Source organism: Theropithecus gelada, chromosome 16 (assembly GCF_003255815.1).
Source record: "Theropithecus gelada isolate Dixy chromosome 16, Tgel_1.0, whole genome shotgun sequence".
In the NCBI taxonomy this organism is placed as follows: Eukaryota; Metazoa; Chordata; class Mammalia; order Primates; family Cercopithecidae; genus Theropithecus; species Theropithecus gelada.
Genome location: NC_037684.1, coordinates 76110185 through 76130092, shown reverse-complemented (window position 1 = coordinate 76130092; position 19908 = coordinate 76110185). Strand labels below are relative to the sequence as shown.

Below are 19908 nucleotides of genomic sequence, written 5' to 3'. Positions count from 1 at the left end.
GGATACAGATGAAAACATTCTCTTGCTGTGGTCCAGGGAATCTCGATGTTTTTTTCAGAGACTCACAGCTTTCAGCTAGAGCTGCCCTCCCTTTTGTGTCCACTGCACACCCCCACAACACACACACGTACCTAAATACATGCCCAGACATACACATGGACATACATATACATGCATGCACACACATACATGCACACCCATATGCACGCACACACCTGCACATACACACACACTGTGCTTCATGCCCTCACTAAGGAGGCATGGAAGGGAATGTGTGTCTGTAAGGAAATGAAGACGGCTCAAGACCCTGGTTCCCTGGGTGTTTGCACAGGCGCCCTCCCGGCAGACCATTCTTTGGTCTCTTTCTCTCTCTTAATGAGAGAGAAGTAGAACCCGAGTGGGTACCCGGCTGCCTAGCGCTCAACCCAAGGTCACAAGCTTCCTCGGGAGCCTGGTGAGATGGGGGCATCACAGGTCCTCCCAAACCGAGGGGGCAGGGTTCAGTGGAGCCTTGTGCCCAGGAAGGTGATAGACAGGACGTCTTGGTTCATCAAAGACCCAACCACAATGCAGTGAGGAAGGGCAGCCGCCAAAGGTTTTATTCTCTAGGAGGAGGGGCTCTCAGGGTCTGTGAGCAGGAGGCACGAGGACTTTATTGCACATGTGGTTAGGTGATGGCTGCACTGGGAACTGGGACTCAGAGTGTCCCGACCTCCTGCTCTGTCTCTCTCTCTCCCTCTCTGCCTCCTCTGTCTCTCTGCCTCTCTGCCTCTCTGCCTCTCTCCCTCTCTCCCTCTCTGCCTCTCTCCCTCTCTGCCTCTCTCCCTCTCTGCCTCTCTCCCTCTCTGCCTCTCTGTCTCTTTCCCTCTCTGCCTCTCTGTCTCTTTCCTTCTCTGCCTCTCTCTCTTTCCCTCTCTGCCTCTCTTCCTCTCTCTCCCTCTGTCTCTCTCTCTCTCTCTCTCTGCCTCCTCTGTCTCTCTCTCCCCATATCTCTCTCCCCATCTCTCTCCCCTCTCCCCACCTCTCTTTCTCTCTCCCCTTCTCTCCATCTCTCTCCCTCCTCCTTTCCCTCCCTGACCCCCATTTATGCACCTGGGCCCCCTTCCTGGGCAGGCACACACACAATGCCAAGACCACTGTCTGGGATGTGGGGGCAAGGCTGCAGGACTGTGGTCCTGGTGTGGCACCCCCACCTTCCAGCACAAGTAGGGTCGGGGGTCCCAGGCATGACTGCACTCTCCTGGGTGGGCGCCCTGCACTCGGGGAAGCAGAAGCTGCAGGTCTCCACTGGCTCAGGGGATGTGCCCACAGGGCTGCCAGCTTCCATCGCGTGATCTGCAGAGGCAAGAGTGGAGTGTGTGGGCCAGGCCTGGCCCTGCACCAGGGTAGGGGTGACGGTGTGGGCAGCTGCACTCTTCTCCGACCCAGGAGCTAAGGGCAATCACCCAGGCCAGTGTCAGTGTCCCCCAGTTGCCAACCAGAACCTGTGCCTGGGCAGGGGTGGGCAGGCAAATCTTGACTCTCACTTCAGTCCAGCACCAAGCCTGCCACACCCCCCAAAGGGACACCTCCTCCCGGGCTTAGCCCTAAAGGGCCCGCATCCTGAGAATCCTGGGCCCAGGCAAACCTGAAGGCCGGCACCCCACACCCACCCTTCCTGGGTGCCACTCTCTTGGGTATCTGCCTGCCAGGATGTCTTAAATTGATTTTATCAAGCTACAGCGAATAACAGGGATGAGCCCTGGGCCTCTCCACTTAGAAGCAGGGGCAGTGACAGGACGGAGGGATGGCCCGAGGCTTATCACCCAAGCATCGAGAAGGGCGAGGACCCCAGTTTCATGAACTCACCCTGGGAAGACTTGGCCGGATTTTGACAGGACCTTGAGCGGGGCTGGCAGGAGCAGGGATCCCCCCTCTTCTTGAGGAAGCAGGCCACTGTCACCAGGAAGCAGCAGAGGACGGCACACAGGCAGAGCCCCAGCGTGCTGTAGACCAGGGCCAGCTGATCCGCACTCAGTTTCAGCCCCGGGAGAGCTGCAAGACAGCGTGAGACCCCTCTCTGCAGTGCCTTCTCCTCTTCCCACTCTTAGATTTAGGAATCTCATAAAGTGACAGAGCAGCCAGGACTCTTAGGGGTCATCAGTGTCACTCTGACATTTACAGGGGGAGATGGGAACTTGGGGTGAGCTGGTGTCACTCCACCAGTCAGTGGCTGTCCTTCCTGTCCAGTGCCCAGATCTCCAAGAGGCCTAACGGAGGAAAACAAGACCCCAGGACCTGCAAACTTGGTGCCACATATCCAAAGCTTACCTGCTCCTACTTGCCTCTGGAATCAAATGCAAACAGTGCCCTGGAGGCATGAGCAGGTGAGACCCTGCCAGCCCTCAGAGCACAGACAGAATGCCGGGCTACAAGTTGTTACTAAGCGGAAATGAACTGCATTGATTCAAGGAGGAAAACAAAACATTTGTGCATATTTCAAACATTTCAACATGAGATTCTGAAATCCGACTGTTCAGAAACCATGCAAGTGTTCAGAGACCATGCCTACAGCATGGTCACCTGACATTGTGTGGACCATCTGGGCTGGGCTGGGCCTCATTCTATCCAGGAGAGTGCCATGGGGGCAAGGCTGTGCCACTCTGGGCCTCCGCCTCAAGAAGACCTGACAGCCTCAGTGTTTGCTCCCTTGGGCCTGAGACACCACTCAAGAAGTCCAGCTGGAGAGTCCCAGTGGAGAGGGGCAGGCCCTGAGATCAGCTGGAGGAGAAGCAAGACCTGAATATCCCAGCATCAGAGTCCAGCCTCCAATAGCTCCATCCCCAGCACCATCTGCATGACAGACCCCAAGCAAGAGCAGCAGAAGACCCGCCCAGCTGAGCCCTGCCTCCCCACAGAGCCACACAAGGTCACGACATGAAGATAAGAATCTGGGGACGAGTGTCCAGATCCAGTGACAAGTGTCCTTATACAAGAAGAGAAGGGAGGAGACACAGGCACGGGAAAGAAGCCATGTGGAAGAGGCAGAGATGGGAGTGATGAGGCCACAAGCCCAGGAGGCCTGGGGCAGCTGCCAGAAGCCAGAGAAGGCAGGGAAGAATCCTACCCTGGAGCTTTCAAAGGGAGCAGGGCTCTGCTGCTGCTTGGATCTCAGACTTCTGGGCTCCAGACCAGAAGACAGAGGATCAGTTTGTGTTGTTTTAAGAACCTAACATGTGCACACTGTCATAGCAGCCCCAGGAAGTACAGCCTATCCTAGGACAGAACGCACCCAGCCAGGGTGACAACCCCTTCAGTCCTGGGCAGGGTTCTGAATGCTCAGCAAACCCCAAGTCACTGAGGCCCCACAAAAGCCCTGGGAGGTCAGAGTCATTATGACCAATTTAGGTGGGGACAGCAAGGCACAAGTAGCCCAGATGCACGTAGGTTAATTCTGATGTCGCAATTTGTTCAATATTTAGATTTCAGCACTAGGGTTTTTTTCCTAACCTTATGTGCTTTGATGCATTCCAGAACCTTATTCCCAGAAGGGGTCACGGGCACCCCCAATGTCTGCAGGACACAGAGGCTGAGCAGTTCCATGACTGACTACTTCCAGTTCTTTTTTTTTTTTTTTTTTTTTTAGACGGAGTCTTGCTCTGTCGCCCAGGCTGGAGTGCAGTGGCGCCATCTCGGTTCACTGCAAGCTCCGCCTCCTGGGTTCACACCATTCTCCTGCCTCAGCCTCCCGAGTTGCTGGGACTACAGGCGCCCGCCACCATGCCCATCTCATTTTTTGTATTTTTAATAGAGACGGGGTTTCACCTTGTTAGCCAGGATGGTCTTGATCTCCTGACCTCGTGATCCACCCACCTCGGCCTCCCAAAGTGCTGGGATTACAGGCGTGAGCCACTGCGCCTGGCCTCTCCCTCCAGTTCTAATCTCATGCCAATGCACTGTCCCTCTGTCCCTTCCCAGGTCCTTGTCATCTCTGGTTCCTATTATTGCCAGAAATAGCTTCTCACAGGGCCCCTGCTGCCATCACCACCATCCAGAGGCAACAGGGCGCTCTCCCACAGCTGTGCTCTGACCCCTTGTCCCATGGCTGCCCCTGTCCCCAGCAAGACATCGGCCTCCCAGTCTGGCACATGGGGCCCACTGTCATCTGGCATCTGGTCCCTCCTGGTGCCATCTCCAACCACCCCTGAATGCTTGCTCTTCCCAGCTCAGTCCTCTGCAGCCCCCACACTGGGGGACAAGGTCCTGCCCTTGGTGCTTTTCCTCCTTCTCTGCTGGACAGATGAGCAGCCCCATCCACGGGGGCAGGCTCCCTGGGCCACCTGTTCCCCTCAGGGAGACGCAGACACTACATACGCACCTGCCCCGGAGCCTGGGCAGGGAGCTCCTTGCATCGGCCTGGAGTTGTCGCAACAGAACCCCACGCCAGACTCCTCTCCTGCTCAACATCTCAAGCCATTTTCAGTCCAGCTTGGGAGCCTGCCCCGCTCTCCCCACGAAGCCCCATGTGTGAGCAGCAGGGCCTTCTGTGCCCTCTTGGTGAGCATGTGGAGCAGTCAGTCTCCACCTTCAAACAGATCTGGGGTGGGGTCCCTCCTGCTTCTGTGGAATGGCCACCACACTCCTGCAGGCTGGAAGCCTGAGAGGAAGGGATTTAGCCCAGTCTCCAGCACAGAGCCCCTCACAGCCTCCCAACAGCCAAGTTCACTGCTCCTAGCAGCACCTGTATGTGCTGTTGCCTCTGCCTGGAACCCTGTCCCCACTATGTGGCTTCAACATAGTTGCTTTTTGAATGAGCAGTTCCAGCGCACAGAGCACGTGCTCCCCAAAAGACGTATTCTCCCAAATCACCCTCATAGCAACTCTATGAAGGTGAACAACTCCAGCCTCACAGAACTAAGGCTCAGAGAGGGTCAGTAGCTTGCTCCAGATCACACAGCTTGTGAGGGACATAACTAGGGGTTTGACTCCATATTCCACACCCCCGCCCCAGCCTGCCCTAAAGACTCCTCCTCCGGGAAACCTTCCTTGTCCCCGTGTCACCTGCAGCTGGGTTATGTGGCCCCCATGCACTGAAAGGAATGTGTCATCTGCATGGCTTGTCCACTGCCTGGCCTTCCACAAGACGGTAAACTCCATGGGTCTGGGACAGGAACTGCCTCATTCTCCCCGCTCCCCATGCACGGCAAGCCTGCCACAGTTCCAGGTTCAACTAAGGAGGGGCAGTTCTGAATGGGATGCAAGAGAAACCTGGAGTCAGGGTGAGGCAGGGCCTGGTAGGGCTGGAGATGGGGGACAGCAGATTTTGGGGAGCCCATGAAGAGGGCAGAGAACAGGTCAGCCCTTCCACCGTGTGCAGCTGGACAACTTGGTCGCATGGTGTCCTCTGCTCCCTGCCCTTAAATAGGTCCACCTCTGGGTCCCTCCCCTGGCCATGTGGCTCTGTACTTCCTGTTTGCAATCCACAGCAAGCTCCCCTCCTGCCCCACCAGCCCATGTAGGCATCGGAGGTCAGAACAGAATAGACCTTAGCCCTGGGGCCCTGGAGAAATACAGGGCAGGGCAATGCACAGCGACAGTCACACAGTCACCAAAAGCCACGCCATGGCACAAGTGTGGCAACTGATGCAGGGTGAGGCGTGGTAATGCCAACCTCACTGGCACCAACACGTCCTCACACAGCCCCCAATGCTCACAGTCTGGGGCTCTATCCCTGGAGCCAAGATGAGGCTCCAAGGTTCTGCCCAGTGGCCTCTGGGAAGGGGGCTTGGCTGATGGTCACACACAATAAGTGGCTAACCTTGTCCCAGGGATGACAGTTCACCCCCAAGGAGCAATAGCCCTGTGGACACCACTTTGGGTCATTTTGCTGTTGCAGAGGGGACAAACTTTGGAACCCCCAGAATGTGCTCAAATCCCAGCTCAGCCATGCACTTGCTGTGTGACTGTCAGCGAGTCACTCCAAATTTGAGACTGTCTCTCGATCTGTGAGGTGGGTAGGAATGACCCACAGGGAAATCTATTACATCAGAGATGGGCAATGTTCCAGGTTTGCAGGAAGTTTCAAATGCATCACTGGATGCAGGGAAGGTATGCAGGTGGCCAGACACCAGGGGGGCAGGCATGGCCACTTGCATTGGTGGCTGGGCTCTTCAGCCCCTCTGTATCCACACCCCCTCCATGTGAATCTGCACTTCCCCTCAGAAGAGGCTGTGCTAGATAAAAAATGGCCTTGAATTCACCATGACTAAAAGTTTCCCCCCACCCCCCGCTTGCTCCTTCCACCAAGAGGTGGCGTCTGTTTCCCCTCTCCTGAATCTGCTGGCACTGTGAATGGAGAGAAATGCAGTGGTGGTGATGAAATGCAAGTTCCCAGCCTAGGTGGCAAGAGGCCTGCGTGCTCCTGTCTGCTGCAGTCCTGTATCATCATGAGATGGACGCACCTGGGCAGCCCACTGGTCCCAGGACGGGGATGAGAGGCACATGGAGCAGAGCCAGCCTGGCATAGCTGAGCCCAGCCAAATCCCTGACTCTGGAGGAAGCCCACACCTCCACATTTGGGGATGGCTTGTTAGGCAGCAGCAGCTAACTGGCAGGAGAGCAGGAGATGCCAGGCTAAGCAGGGACAACGGGGTGCTGGACAACCTCCATCATCAGGCATACAGGCTCTGCCCATGGGACCTTGGCCTGGGGACTGGCCTCATGGAAATGAGGTTATCACAGGAAAGTCACTGCAAAGGAAAGGAACCAATCAGCCTCGAGAAGAACAGGCTTGCTGTCTCTCCAGGACAGGCTGAGAGCAGGGCAAACTCCATCACTACTGTTTATGGATCCACACAGCATCCCTCTTCCGTCCTTTCTGATGCCACAGAGCAGGGCAGGTGCACCAAGAGGTGGTTGCTGGGAGGACTAATTAGATCATTTCTGATGCCTGGCACTTAGCAGATGCCCAGCTCAACAGGACCCTTCTTCCCATGTCCAAAGTGGCCATCTCCAGCCATAAGTTTTTTCATTTTCTTTCTTTATTTTTTATTATTTTTATTTTATTTATTTATTTATTTATTTATTTATTTTGAGACACAGTCTCACTCTGTCCCTCAGGCTGGAGTGCAGTGGCACGATCTTGGCTCACTGCAACCTTCACCTCTTGGGTTCAAACATTTCTCCTGCCTCAGCCTCCCAAGTAGCTGGGACTACAGCTGTGCACCACCACATCCCGCTAATTTTTGTATTTTTGGTAGAGATAGGGTTTCCCCTTGTTGATCAGGCTGGTCTTGAACTCCTGACCACAAGTAATCCGCCTGCCTCTGCCTACCAAAGTGGTAGGATTATAGGTATGAGTCACCATGCCCAGCCTTTTCTTTGTACAATTTTTTTTCCCTCTGGCAATGGCTAATGAACCACAAAAACTTTTTAAATAACACCTTTCCCTTCTCATTCTTAGGAAGCCTCTTTTGCCTCTAAATGGAATCTGATGGATTCACAGTCAGATTCTACCAGAAGCACAAAGAAGAGTTGGTACAAATTTTACTGCAACTATTCCAAAAAATCAAGGAGGGATTCTTTTAACTCATTCTGGAAAGCCAGCTTCAGTCTGGTACCAAAACCTGGCAAAGACAACGAAAAAAAAGAAAACTACAGGCCAATATCCCTGAGGAACATAGATGTAAGATGCAATTAGAGATTTAAATGTAAGACCCTAAATTATAAGAATCTTAGAGAAATCCTGGAAAATACCATCCTGAACGTTGGCCCTGGGAAAGAATTTATGACTAAGTCCTCAAAAGCAATTGCAACAAAAACAAAAATTGACAGGTGGGACCTAATCAAACGAAAGAGCTTCTGCACTGCAAAATAAACTATCAGTGTAAACAGGCAACCTACAGAATGGGAGAAAATGTTTGCAAACTGCGCACCCAACAAAGGTTTAATATCCATAATCTATGAGGAAGTTAAACAATTCAAAAATCAAACAACAACCACATTAAAAAGTGGGCAAAAGACATGAACAGACACTTTTCAAAAGAAGACATGCAAGCAGCCAACAAACATGAAAAAATGCTCAACATCACTGATCATCAGAGAAATGCAAATGAAAACCACAATGAGGGACCATCTCACACCAGTAAGAATAGCTATTGTTAGAAAGTCAAAAAACAACAGATGATGGTGAGGCTACAGAGAAAAGGGAACACTTATACACTGTTGGTGGAATGTAAATTAGTTCAGCCACTGTAGAAAGCAGTTTGGAGATTTCTCAGAGAACTTAAAACAGAGTTACCATTCAGCACAGCCATCCTATTACTGGGTATATATCCAAAGGAAAATACACCATTCTGCCAAAAAGACACATACACACATGTGTTCATCACAGCACTATTCACAATAGCAAAGACATGGAATCAATCTAGGTGCCCATCAATGGTGGATTGGATAAAGAAACTATGGTACATATACACAATGAAATACTATACAGCCACAAAGAGAAAAAAATCATGCTTTTTGCAGCAACATGCATGCAGCAGAGACCATTATCCTAAGTGAATTAACGCAGAAACAGAAAATACCACATGTTCTCACTTAAAAGTGAAATGTTAAGCAATGCATACAGATGGACATAAAGACAGGAACAACAGACACTGGGGCCTACTAGAAGGGGGAGGTAGGGAGGGGGTAACGGACGAAAAACTACCTACTGGGTGCTATGCTCACCACCCGGGTGACAAGACCATTTGTACCCCAAACCTCAGCATCAAGCAACACACCCATGTAACAAACCTATACATGTACCCCCAGATCTAAAATAAAAGTTAAATTATCAATAAAATAATAATAGACCATCCTGGCTAACACGGTGAAACCCCGTCTCTACTAAAAATACAAAAAACTAGCCGGGCGAGGTGGCGGGTGCCTGTAGTCCCAGCTACTCGGGAGGCTGAGGCAGGAGAATGGCGTAAACCCGGGAGGCGGAGCTTGCAGTGAGCTGAGATCCAGCCACTGCACTCCAGCCTGCGCGACAGAGTGAGACTCCGTCTCAAAAAAATAATAATAATAATAACAATAAAAATAATAATAATAGAAATAAATGGAGTCTGCAGCATTGGTGGAGGGCAGGTGGTGGCTCTGCTCAGGTGCTCACACAGGTGGGTCTGCTGCTTACTCATGCTTGTGCTTTGAGAACTGGCACAGCTTCAGCAGCCCTCAGTACAAGGCTCTTCCTCACATGGCAGGTCCTTTCTCCTGCTTTCTTCTTGTCCACAGACTTCTGGCAATGTTGTGTACATTGTTTTTTTAATCCTGGGATGATCTCCCTGGCTTCTGCCCATTTTCCTGTGCATAGTTGACTCTCCTGTTCTAGGCCTGGCATCAGGCCTCCTACCCTTTCTGACCCTGCGTGACACCATACAGATTCACCTGGGGTGGCTTACCTGGACTTGCTTCTGAGCCTCTGTGCTCCGATCCTTGGTACCTTCCCGAGTTGTCTGAATTGTTTTCAACTTCTCCACTCCGCTGTCTCCTGAGCTCTGGTGGGAGGTTCACTGGGCTCCTGAGCTTGTTCTCACAGAAGTATGCGCATTGCTTAGGATGCTGTCCACAGATGGAGGCACAGCTGATGCAGTCCCTCAGGAGATGGTCATAGAACCTGCCTTGCTCCTTGCGGCAGTTGAGTGACCCTAGGAGACAGAAATGCGTAATACTGCTGGGTAACAGACCAGCAGGAGTTGTAGGTTTGACCACAAAAGACATCAAAGTTAAAAAAAAAAATTACGGTAAAATTCCAGCAAGCAATTCCAGAGTAAGGCAAGTACTTTTACAATATACACATTGAAGACAGTGCATTGTCCTCTAAGTACTATTTTAGCTGCGTTGCATTTTGATGTGTATTATTTTTCCTCTACCTAGTTCAAAATGTACTTATTTTTCATTATTATTTCTTCTTTGACCAATGGGTTATTTACAAATGCATTTCTTAGTTTCTAAACATATGAAGATTTTCAGTTATCATTTAAAATTTAGACCTAGATTACATTGTTACATAAGAACTTTACTTGCATTTTTCAAGCCTCATCAAGGAGAAATGTATTTCAAATTATTTCAAATATTTTGATTATCAAATATTTCAAATTATTTCAAATATTCAAATAACTTGAAATATATTTCAAATTATTTCAAATGTATTTCAAAATATTTCAATAAGGAATGAAGGGGAAAGGCCAGAATCCTCTTTGGCAAGTTGGGGCAGGGGGCTGGAAGGAAGGTGGAAAAGTTCACATGAATAGTGTTTCTTCTCTCTTACTACTAAATAAGAATTACAGCAGCTTACACAAGTATCAGTGCCAAGGCACAGAAGCCAAGGAAACTGAAGCCCAATCATACTTGCCTTAAGAGAGCACAGTGGACCCAACTTTGAATGCATAAATAAATCTATTTGGAACAATCAATTATCTTATCTAAAGCCTCAGAATATTTCTTTCTAATTTTTTTTTTTTTATTGAGATGGAGTTTCGCTCTTGCTGCCCAGTGGAGTGCAGTGGCACGATCTCAGCTCACTGCAACCTCTGCCTCCCAGGTTCAAGAAATTCTCTTGGCCGGGCGCAGTGGCTCAAGCCTGTAATCCCAGCACTTTGGGAGGCCGAGACGGGCGGATCACGAGGTCAGGAGATCGAGACCATCCTGGCTAACCCGGTGAAACCCCGTCTCTACTAAAAAAATACAAGAAACTAGCTGGGCGAGGTGGCGGGCGCCTGTAGTCCCAGCTACTCGGGAGGCTGAGGCAGGAGAATGGCGTGAACCCGAAAGGCGGAGCTTGCAGTGAGCTGAGATCGCGCCACTGCACTCCGGTTTGGGCGACAGAGCGAGACTCCATCTCAAAAAAAAAAAAAAAAAGAAATTCTCTTGCCTCAGCCTCCTGAGTAGTAGCTGGGATTACAGGCGACCATCACAACACCCGGCTAATTTTTGTATTTTTAGTAGAGATGGGGTTTCGCCATGTTGGCCAGGCTGGTCGTGAACTCCTGACCTCAGGTGATCTGCCTGCCTCGGCCTCCCAAAGTACTGGGATTACAGGCGGCATGAACCACCGCACCTGTCTAGCCTCAGAATATTTCTACATGAAAGTTTTTACGTGAAAAAGGCAAGTTTCGTTTGTCTTTAGAATAAGGTATTTATGTAAAAATGTGGCTCACACATATATTTTAAGGACACATTTCAGAGGCAGTGCAGAATAGTGGATAAGAACCCAAATTTCAGAACCAAATTTCAATTGGGGTCATCCTCAGCTGTACCACTTGCAGGCAGTGTGGTCTTAGCCTTTCCATGCCTCAGTTTCCTCTTTTCCAATATAGGGAAAATAACAGTACTGACTTCTTCTTAGGGCTGGTGGCAGAGTTGTAGGACCCAACACAGTGCCTGGCGCATACTAAATGCTCACTTAATGGAAGGCTTGAGTAGAATATTCATTTGAGCCTCTTCACAAAGCAAACACACACCCGTTCTTGTGTCTTCGACAGAGTAAAGGAAGGAACTAAAAGATCACGGAATTGGGACCTTGGGGAAAACTCAGATGGCCCACATGGGGCCAGTGACCTCCCCTGTTCTGGCCCTGCCCTATGCCCAGGGCTCCCCTGAACCGCACAGAAACTGACACCTCCACTCTGTGTCACATAGGGTTAGTCCAGCATTGGTGTCCTTGGGGCTTTCTGTGACCTCTTCCCCTGTTGCAGGTGGTGCCTGAGCACCCCAGACCACTGACCCTCCCTGCCTGACCTCACACCCTGTCTCGTCACCCCACCCCAGGACTCGGTCGTCCCTACTGTGTTTCCTACCTCTGCACCTCTGCGCATACTGCCCTCTTTTCCAGACATCCATCTGATTTCCCCATTCTGTGGCCTCTTAACAATCTGCCTCTGATGGTGCTTCCTGTAGGGACACCTCCCCACCCTGCAGCCCTTCAGCTGAAAGTGGTCTCTCCCAACTGCAGCTTTCTACCTTGACACATAGTCATTTCTCCCATTAGATGACACTGTCTTTGAAGGGCCACGCCAGATTCCTGTTTCCATGGGGCTGGAGCACTCCATCTATGTTTGTGGGATGAACCAATGAATATTCTAATTCATTAATGGGTAGTGGTTCAGTCATGATTTAGGAGTGGGAGTCCTGGGTTCAAACCAGGATGTCGCTATGACATCTCCAGTTTTAAACTGGGTGATCTTGGGTAAGTCACTCATCCTCTCTGAGTTCTCCTCAACAAGTATTCATGAAGGACTTACTATGTGTCAGGCACTGTGTTAGGCTCAAGTCAGACATGGTTCCTCCCCCCAGGGAGCTCTCAGCCTAGTGGTTGAGTCAGACATAAAACACATACACACGAAAGAACAAAACAGCAAATCGTGGTAGGTTCTATCAAGGAAAAGGACAGGTTATGAAAAAGAACAGCAAGCAATGAATAGTTTTCAAGACAATCAGGGAAAACTGAATATGGCCTGAGTATTAGATGATGTCAATAAAGTACTGCTGGTAGTGATAGGATATTTGGGTTATGTTTTACAGGTCTTTGTGGTCCAGTATCTGCAGGTAAAATTATATGAGATCTTGGCTGTGCTTTAAAATACACAAGGCAGGCTGGGCGCAGTGGCTCTCATCTGTAATCCCAGCACTTTGGGAGGCTGAGGTGGGTGGATCACCTAAGGTCACCCCATCTCCACTAAAAATACAAAATTAGCTGGGCATGGTGGCACATGCCTGTAATCCCAGCTACTTGGGAGGCTGAGGAGGGAGAATCACTTGAACCCGGGAGGCGGAGGTTGCAGTGAGCGGAGATCGCACCATAGCACTCCAGCCTGAGCAAAAAGAGCAAAACTTCATCTCAAAAAAAATAAAAAATAAAAAATAAATTAAATTAAATAAAATTCACTAGCCAAAAAAATTGGTTGAGAAAGTACAAGGCAGAATTTAAACAATTTGTGAAGCTGGTGATGGGTGCAGAGGGCGTCATTGTGCTATCCTGTCTATGTACATGTGTGATAAGTTCTGTAATAAAAAGTTTCAAAAGAATGTAACAACAGACAGTGACAGGAGAGGGCCTAGGTCTACTGGGTGATCAGAGGAGACCCCTGATGTTTGGGCTGAGACCTGAACGTTGAGTAGGAGGGAGCTGAGGGAAGATGATAGAGGGAATGCATTCCAGGCAACGGGAACAGCATGTGCAAAGGACCTCAGACAGGAAAGAATGTACTATGTTTGAGACACTGAAAGAAAGTTGTGTGACCAAAGCAGGAAGGTGGAGGGGTAAGAGGTGCCGCACTGTACATCTCCTCCTGCCACCCTTTCCTCAGCCACCTGACTGTGGGGCCAGAGGGTGCTCCAGAGAGGAAGGAGGAGGGTGATTGCACTGTCCCCTGGGCTCAGGCCCCAGAACTCACTGCAGAAGGTTGCACAGGTGCGCTGGCTCTGATGGTTGCAAATGGCTTTGCAGGACATGCAGGTGCCCAGCAGGGGATCCCAGTACTGCTCTTCGGGGCAGGATCTCATAGCCACCCCTGTCCACAGGCCCTGTGGAGCTGAGAGACCAGGAGAGTGAGGGCAGCTGGCAGGCGGCCACAGCCCAGCCTCTTGGCCCTGACGGGAACCCAGACAGCCTCTCCTGCCCACATTCCCACAGACAACCTTTCTGTCTCAGGAGCAGACAGGGCAGACAACCCCCACTGCACTTGCTAGAGGCCCGGGGCAGCCACCTCCCCTCTCCAGCCTCAGTTTCCCCATCTGCACATGGTTGTTTTCAGGACCTCTGCTCTCTGACATGAGCAGTACCATGCTGGGCCCTAATCCCTGCCCTCCTTAATGTGCCATGCCTCTCCCTGCCACAGGGTCTTTGCACATACTATTCCCTCACATGACGTGCCCTTCTCCCCAGCCCCTGCCCCTCAGCTGCTTATTCCTTCTCAGGCTTATTCCTTCTCAGACTGAGACCTCTGTCTAAACCTGATCTCCCAGGGAAGGCTTTCTGACTCGCCCCCAGACTAGGACGCGGTCCTTCTTCCACTCACTCGCACAGCCCTTTACTTGTTGCTGTGGCCACTTTCCTTATTTGATGCTGGCTCCTACACTAACTGTGAGCACCATCTGGCAGGGGCTGTGCCTAATTTTTCTTGTTAATTGCTGAGTCCTCAGAACCTAGACAATACTTCGGACATAGTACGTGCTCATGAAATGAATGATTAATTAAAAGCAGACCAAGTCAATGCCTAGCACACAGCAAGAACCAAGAAATGTCCATTTCCTTTCCATTTTCTTTTTTAACTGAAGTATGAAACAACCACAATGATGTGTGTGTGTGTGTGTAAAGTGTGCAAAAAGTGGAAGAATACAGCTTGGTGACATTTGATGTATGTATGCACCTGTGTCATTACAGCCCACATTGAGATGTAGAATATTTCCTTCACCCCTGAAGACTCCCTGGGGTCCCCTCCCACCCAATGCCCACTCCTAGAGGCAGCTACTGTTCTGTTGTTACCCCCATAGGCTAATATTGCCCCTTCTGGAACTTCCATGTCTGGTTTTGTCCCCCCACGTGGTGCCTGAGACTCATCCATGTGGGTGCTCTCTGCATGTCTGGTTTTGTGTTACTGTGAGTCTTCCGCTGTGCACAAGCATCACCTTCTCTATCCTCTCCTGATTTCATGACATTTGCTTCCCCCAATAACTTCTCCTTAAAAATGTTTAAAAGCGGCCGGGCAAGGTGGCTCATGCCTGTAATCCCAGCACTTTGGGAGGCCGAGGCGGGCGGATCACGACGTCAGGAGATCGAGACCATCCTGGCTAACACGGTGAAACCCTGTCTTTACTAAAAAAAAAAATAATAATAATATGAAAAATTAGCCGGGTGTGGTAGCAGGCACCTGTAGTCCCAGCTACTCGGGAGACTGAGGCAGAATGGCGTGAACCCAGGAGGCGGAGGTTGCAGGAAGCCGAGATCGCGCCACTGCGCTCCAGCCTGGGTGACAGAGCGAGACTCTGTCTCCAAAAAAAAAAAAATGTTTAAAAGCATTTTGCAAGACATGTATTTGTTCTTTTTTTTTTTTTTTTTAACCTTCTTGAGAACAAGCAGGCTGCCCATAAAACTCAGTTAGTTACAAAGTCAGGACATCTCAAAAGCAATCCTGGGATGTGAGGAGTGACATGGAGGAAAGCAGTAGAGTGGCAAGCTCTGGGAATCTGTGCCTCCTGCTAAACGACTGCGGAGCTGCCAGCCACTGTCTGAAGTCACTATTTGGGAACTCTGGAGTTGTCCAGGGGAGAGCTTGATGGTAAATTTTAGGAATGTCAGCCTATCACATGGTAGTGGCTACTATTCCACAGCAGTGCCGCTTGCTGGAGCCAGGATAAGCAAGAAGGACCCTTGTCCTCCAAATATTAGGGTTGTGGGTTCTGATTGTTGATGACCACCTGTGACCACTGAGGGGCCAGCACAAAGGACATTGTTTCAACCCCCAAAGACTGAAGTGGCTTCCAGGGGATTTAAAGAGAAAGTATCCTTCTCTGGTCTGGGAGCCAAGCACTTAAGGAAATCTTTGTCAGGTCACTGGTTGACTGCAGAGATAAAAGAACAGAAACTTCAGTGACTACACACAACAAGGAATACATACCGTGCAAAAATACAAATTAAAGTTGGGAAAAAACAAAGCTTAAAACTAAAAGTTTGGAAAAGTCGCAAACAGATAGCTTCAGCCCTTAACAGGCAAGGTTCAGAATCCTTGAGGAGTTTGGTAAAGTTAGATTTCCAGTCACCACAACACAACACTCAAAATGTCCAGGTCTCAAAAAAAAATTACAAAGCATACAAAGCAGCAGCAGTTTTGCCACATTTACAGGAAATACAGACTCTGACAGAAACCATTTCCAGGGAAGTCTATATATTGGGATTACTAGTCAAATGTGTGAAATCAAGATTTGTGCTAAGTATGTTCAATGAGCTTAAGGAAACCATAGACAAAGAACTAACGGAAGTCAGGAAAATGTTGTATGAACACAATGAGCGCGTGGTAAAGAGACAGAAGTGGTAAAAAAGGAACCAAAACTTGGAAGCAACCAAAATGTCCTTCAGCAGGTAAATGTATGAATCAAGTATGGTATATTCAAACAATGGACTGTTATTCAATACTGAAAAATGAGCTATCAGGGCATTAACAGACATGGAGTAAACTTAAATGCATATTACTAAGTGAGAGAAACAAAGCTAAAAAGTCTACTGTATGATTTCAACTCCATGACATTCTAGAAAAGTCAAAACTATGGAGACAATAAAAAGATCAGTGATTCCCAGGGGTTGGAGGACAGGAGGGATGAGTAGGTGGAGCACAGAGGATTTTTAGGGCAGTGAAGCTACTCTGTAAGCTACTCCAATGGTGGACACATGTCCATGTACATTTGTTCAAAGCCATGTACCACACTGAGAGTGAACCCCAACGTAAACTTCAGACTTTAAATGATAATGATGTGTCAGTGTAAGCTCATTGATTGTAACAAATGCACCTTCTGGTTTAGGATGTTGATAGTTGAGGAGGCTGTGCCGGGGGATGTGGACAGGGATGTGGGAACTCTCTGTGCTTTTGCTAAATTTTTCTGTGAGCCTAAAAATGCTCTAAAAGTAGTTTAAAAAAAAATACAGAAGTTCTGGAATGGAAAAGTCCAAAAAGTGAAATACGAACCTTAATGGACGGGGTTTATCAGCAAATTTAAGCAAGCAGAAAAAGGGATCGGTGAACTTTTAAGTTTATCTTTAGAGAAAACAATTGAAGTAATTGTCTGTGTAACAAGAATGAAAAAAGATTGAGGAAAATTGAACAGAGCCAAATGTACTAACATATGCTCGTAGAAGTTACAGAAGGAGGCCGGGCGCGGTGGCTCAAGCCTGTAATTCCAGCACTTTGGGAGGCCGAGACGGGCGGATCACGAGGTCAGGAGATCGAGACCATCCTGGCCGACACGGTGAAACCCCGTCTCTACTAAAAAATACAGAAAACTAGCCGGGCGAGGTGGCGGGCGCCTGTAGTCCCAGCTACTCGGGAGGCTGAGGCAGGAGAATGGCGTGAACCCGGGAGGCGGAGCTTGCAGTGAGCTGAGATCCGGCCACTGCACTCCAGCCTGGGCGGCAGAGCGAGACTCCGTCTCAAAAAAAAAAAAAAAAAAAAAGAAGTTACAGAAGGAGAAGAGACAAAACGGCAGAAAAAGTATTTGAAGGAATAATGGCCCCAAACATCCCAAATCTGAAAAAACATGTGAATATACTCATTCAGGAATCTCAATAAATTTGATGCATGAAAGCCTCAAAGAAACCCACACCAAGACATATTACAATAAAATTGAGGAAACCCAAGGCCAGACAGAATTGCGAAGGCAGCAAGAGAGAAGCAGCTTCTTGTGTACAAAGGATCCTCAATACGGTAACAGCTGATTTCTCCTAAGAAACCAGCCGGAAGGTAGTGTAATGATATATTTAAAGTCCTGAAAGAGGCCGGGCGCGGTGGCTCAAGCCTGTAATCCCAGCACTTTGGGAGGCCGAGGCGGGTGGATCACGAGGTCAGGAGATCGAGACTATCCTGGCTAACATGGTGAAACCCCGTCTCTACTAAAAATACAAAAAACTAGCCGGGCGTGGTGGCGGGCGCCTGTAGTCTCAGCTACTTGGGAGGCTGAGGCGGGAGAATGGCGTGAACCCGGGAGGCGGAGCTTGCAGTGAGCCGAGATCACGCCACTGCACTCCAGCCTGGGAGCACAGCGAGACTCCGTCTCAAAAAAAATAAAAAAAATAAAATAAAAAAAAAAAAAAGTCCTGAAAGAAAACAATAAGCTGTCAACCAGGAATTGTATATACTTTTAAATCACCTTTCAATAATGAAGGAGAAATTAAGACATTTCCAGATAAACAAAATCTGAGGACTGCACTACAAGAAATGCTAAAGGGAGTCTTTCATGCTGAAATAAAAGTACTCTCGATGGTACCTTGAAGCCATAAGAAAAAGTGAAGTAAATATAAAGGTAAATAAATAAATATAAAAGCTAGAATTATTTTACATTTGCATGGTTTGTAATTCCTACTTTTTTCCTATATGATTTAATAGGTAATGAGTAAAACAGTGATTACAAACCTATGTTAGTGACAATAGAATGTACAAAGATGCAATATGTGACAATAACAATATAAAGGGAAAGGCAGAGAAATATAGGAACAAAGCTCTTATGACCCACTGAAACTAAGTTGATATTATTCAAACTAGGGTGTCATAAGTTTAAGATATTAATTGTAATCCCCAATAACTAAAATATGTATAGAAAAAGAAAGAAAAGGGGACTCAAAGTGGCCCACTACAAAAAAAATCAACAAAATACAAAAATGAAGTAATTGAAGAAACAAAAACATACAAGACATACATAAAACAAATATATAAATGACTGAAGTAAATCTTTATCAGTAATCATGTTAAATGTAAATGAACTAAACTCTGCTAGTAAAAAAAAAATTGGGCCGGGCGCAGTGGCTGACGCCTGTAATCCCAGCACTTTGGGAGGTTGAGGCGGGTGGATCACAAGGTCAGGAGATCAAGACCATCCTGGCTAACACGGTGAAACCCCGTCTCTACTAAAAATACAAAAACAAAATTAGCCAGGCGTGGTGGCGGGCGCCTGTAGTCCCAGCTACTCAGGAGGCTGAGGCCGGAGAATGACGTGAACCCGGGAGGTGGAGCTTGCAGTGAGCCGAGATTGCACCACTGCACTCCAGCCTGGGCGACAGAGCGAGACTCCATCTCAAAAAAAAAAAAAAAATTTGGCAGATTGGATTTAAAAACCCACAGGCTTTATGTATATTCTGTGTATAAGAGACTTATTTTAGATTAAAAAAAAAAATACAAAGCCAGAATTACTTTACATTTTGCATGGTTTGTAACTCCAATTTTTTTCCTATATGATTTAATAGACAATGAGTAAAATAGTGGTAAAATAGAAGTTGAAAGTAAAAGAATGGGAAAAGGTATTTCATGAAAATAGTAACCAGAAGAGAGCTGGGGCAGCTATACTACTGTCGGACAAAACAGACTTTAAATCACAAAAAGTTTATAAAAGACAAAGGACAATATATATTAATAAAGGGGATACAGCATAAAGATGTAACAATTATAAATATATACACACCTAATGACAGGATTCCAAAATATATGAAACAAAAATTGACAGAATTGAACGGAGAAATAGATAGTCCTACACTAATATTGGGATATTTCAGTACCTCACTTTCAGTAATAAGACAGAACAACTAGACAGATTAAATAAGAAAATAGAGGACATCGGCCGGGCGCGGTGGCTCAAGCCTGTAATCCCAGCACTTTGGGAGGCCGAGACAGACGGATCACAAGGTCAGGAGATCAAGACCATCCTGGCTAACACGGTGAAACCCCGTCTCTACTAAAAATACAAAAATCTAGCCGGGCGAGGTGGCGGGCGCCTGTAGTCCCAGCTACTCGGGAGGCTGAGGCAGGAGAATGGCGTGAAACCGGGAGGTGGAGCTTGCAGTGAGCTGAGATCCGGCCACTGCACTCCAGCCTGGGCCACAGAGCGAGACTCCACCTCAAAAAAAAAAAAAAAAAAAAGAAAATAGACGACATCAAGAACACTATAAACCAATTAGACATCACGGACATATAGACAATGCTCAATGCAACAACAGCAGAATACACATTCTTTTCAAGTGCACATGGAACATTCTCCAGGATAGACCTTATGTTCAGCCACAAAACAATGCTAAAATTTAAAAACTTTTAATTTTTTAAAACTAAAATTATTCAAAGTTTCTTTTCTGATCATAATGGTATAAAACTACAGATCAATAGCAGAAGGAAAACTGGAAAATTCACAAAT

General features: G+C 48.1%; 1 protein-coding gene across 2 annotated transcripts in view; it reads right to left on the bottom strand.

Annotated features, from left to right (window-relative positions):
* Window positions 1-966: 966 nt before the first annotated feature.
* Window positions 967-19908, bottom strand: part of TNFRSF13B (TNF receptor superfamily member 13B) — a 32115-nt gene continuing 13173 nt past the window's right edge. The window contains exons 2-5 of one of the 2 annotated variants that reach the window (XM_025362621.1): window positions 13419-13556; window positions 9426-9671; window positions 1849-2034; window positions 967-1335 (exon numbers count right to left, since the gene is read on the bottom strand). In XM_025362621.1, coding sequence (XP_025218406.1) covers window positions 1085-1335; window positions 1849-2034; window positions 9426-9671; window positions 13419-13556 — 821 coding nt within the window. In that variant the 3' untranslated portion in view covers window positions 967-1084. The remainder of the gene's footprint in view (window positions 1336-1848; window positions 2035-9425; window positions 9672-13418; window positions 13557-19908) is intronic. The other variant, XM_025362622.1, reaches the window with a different exon arrangement.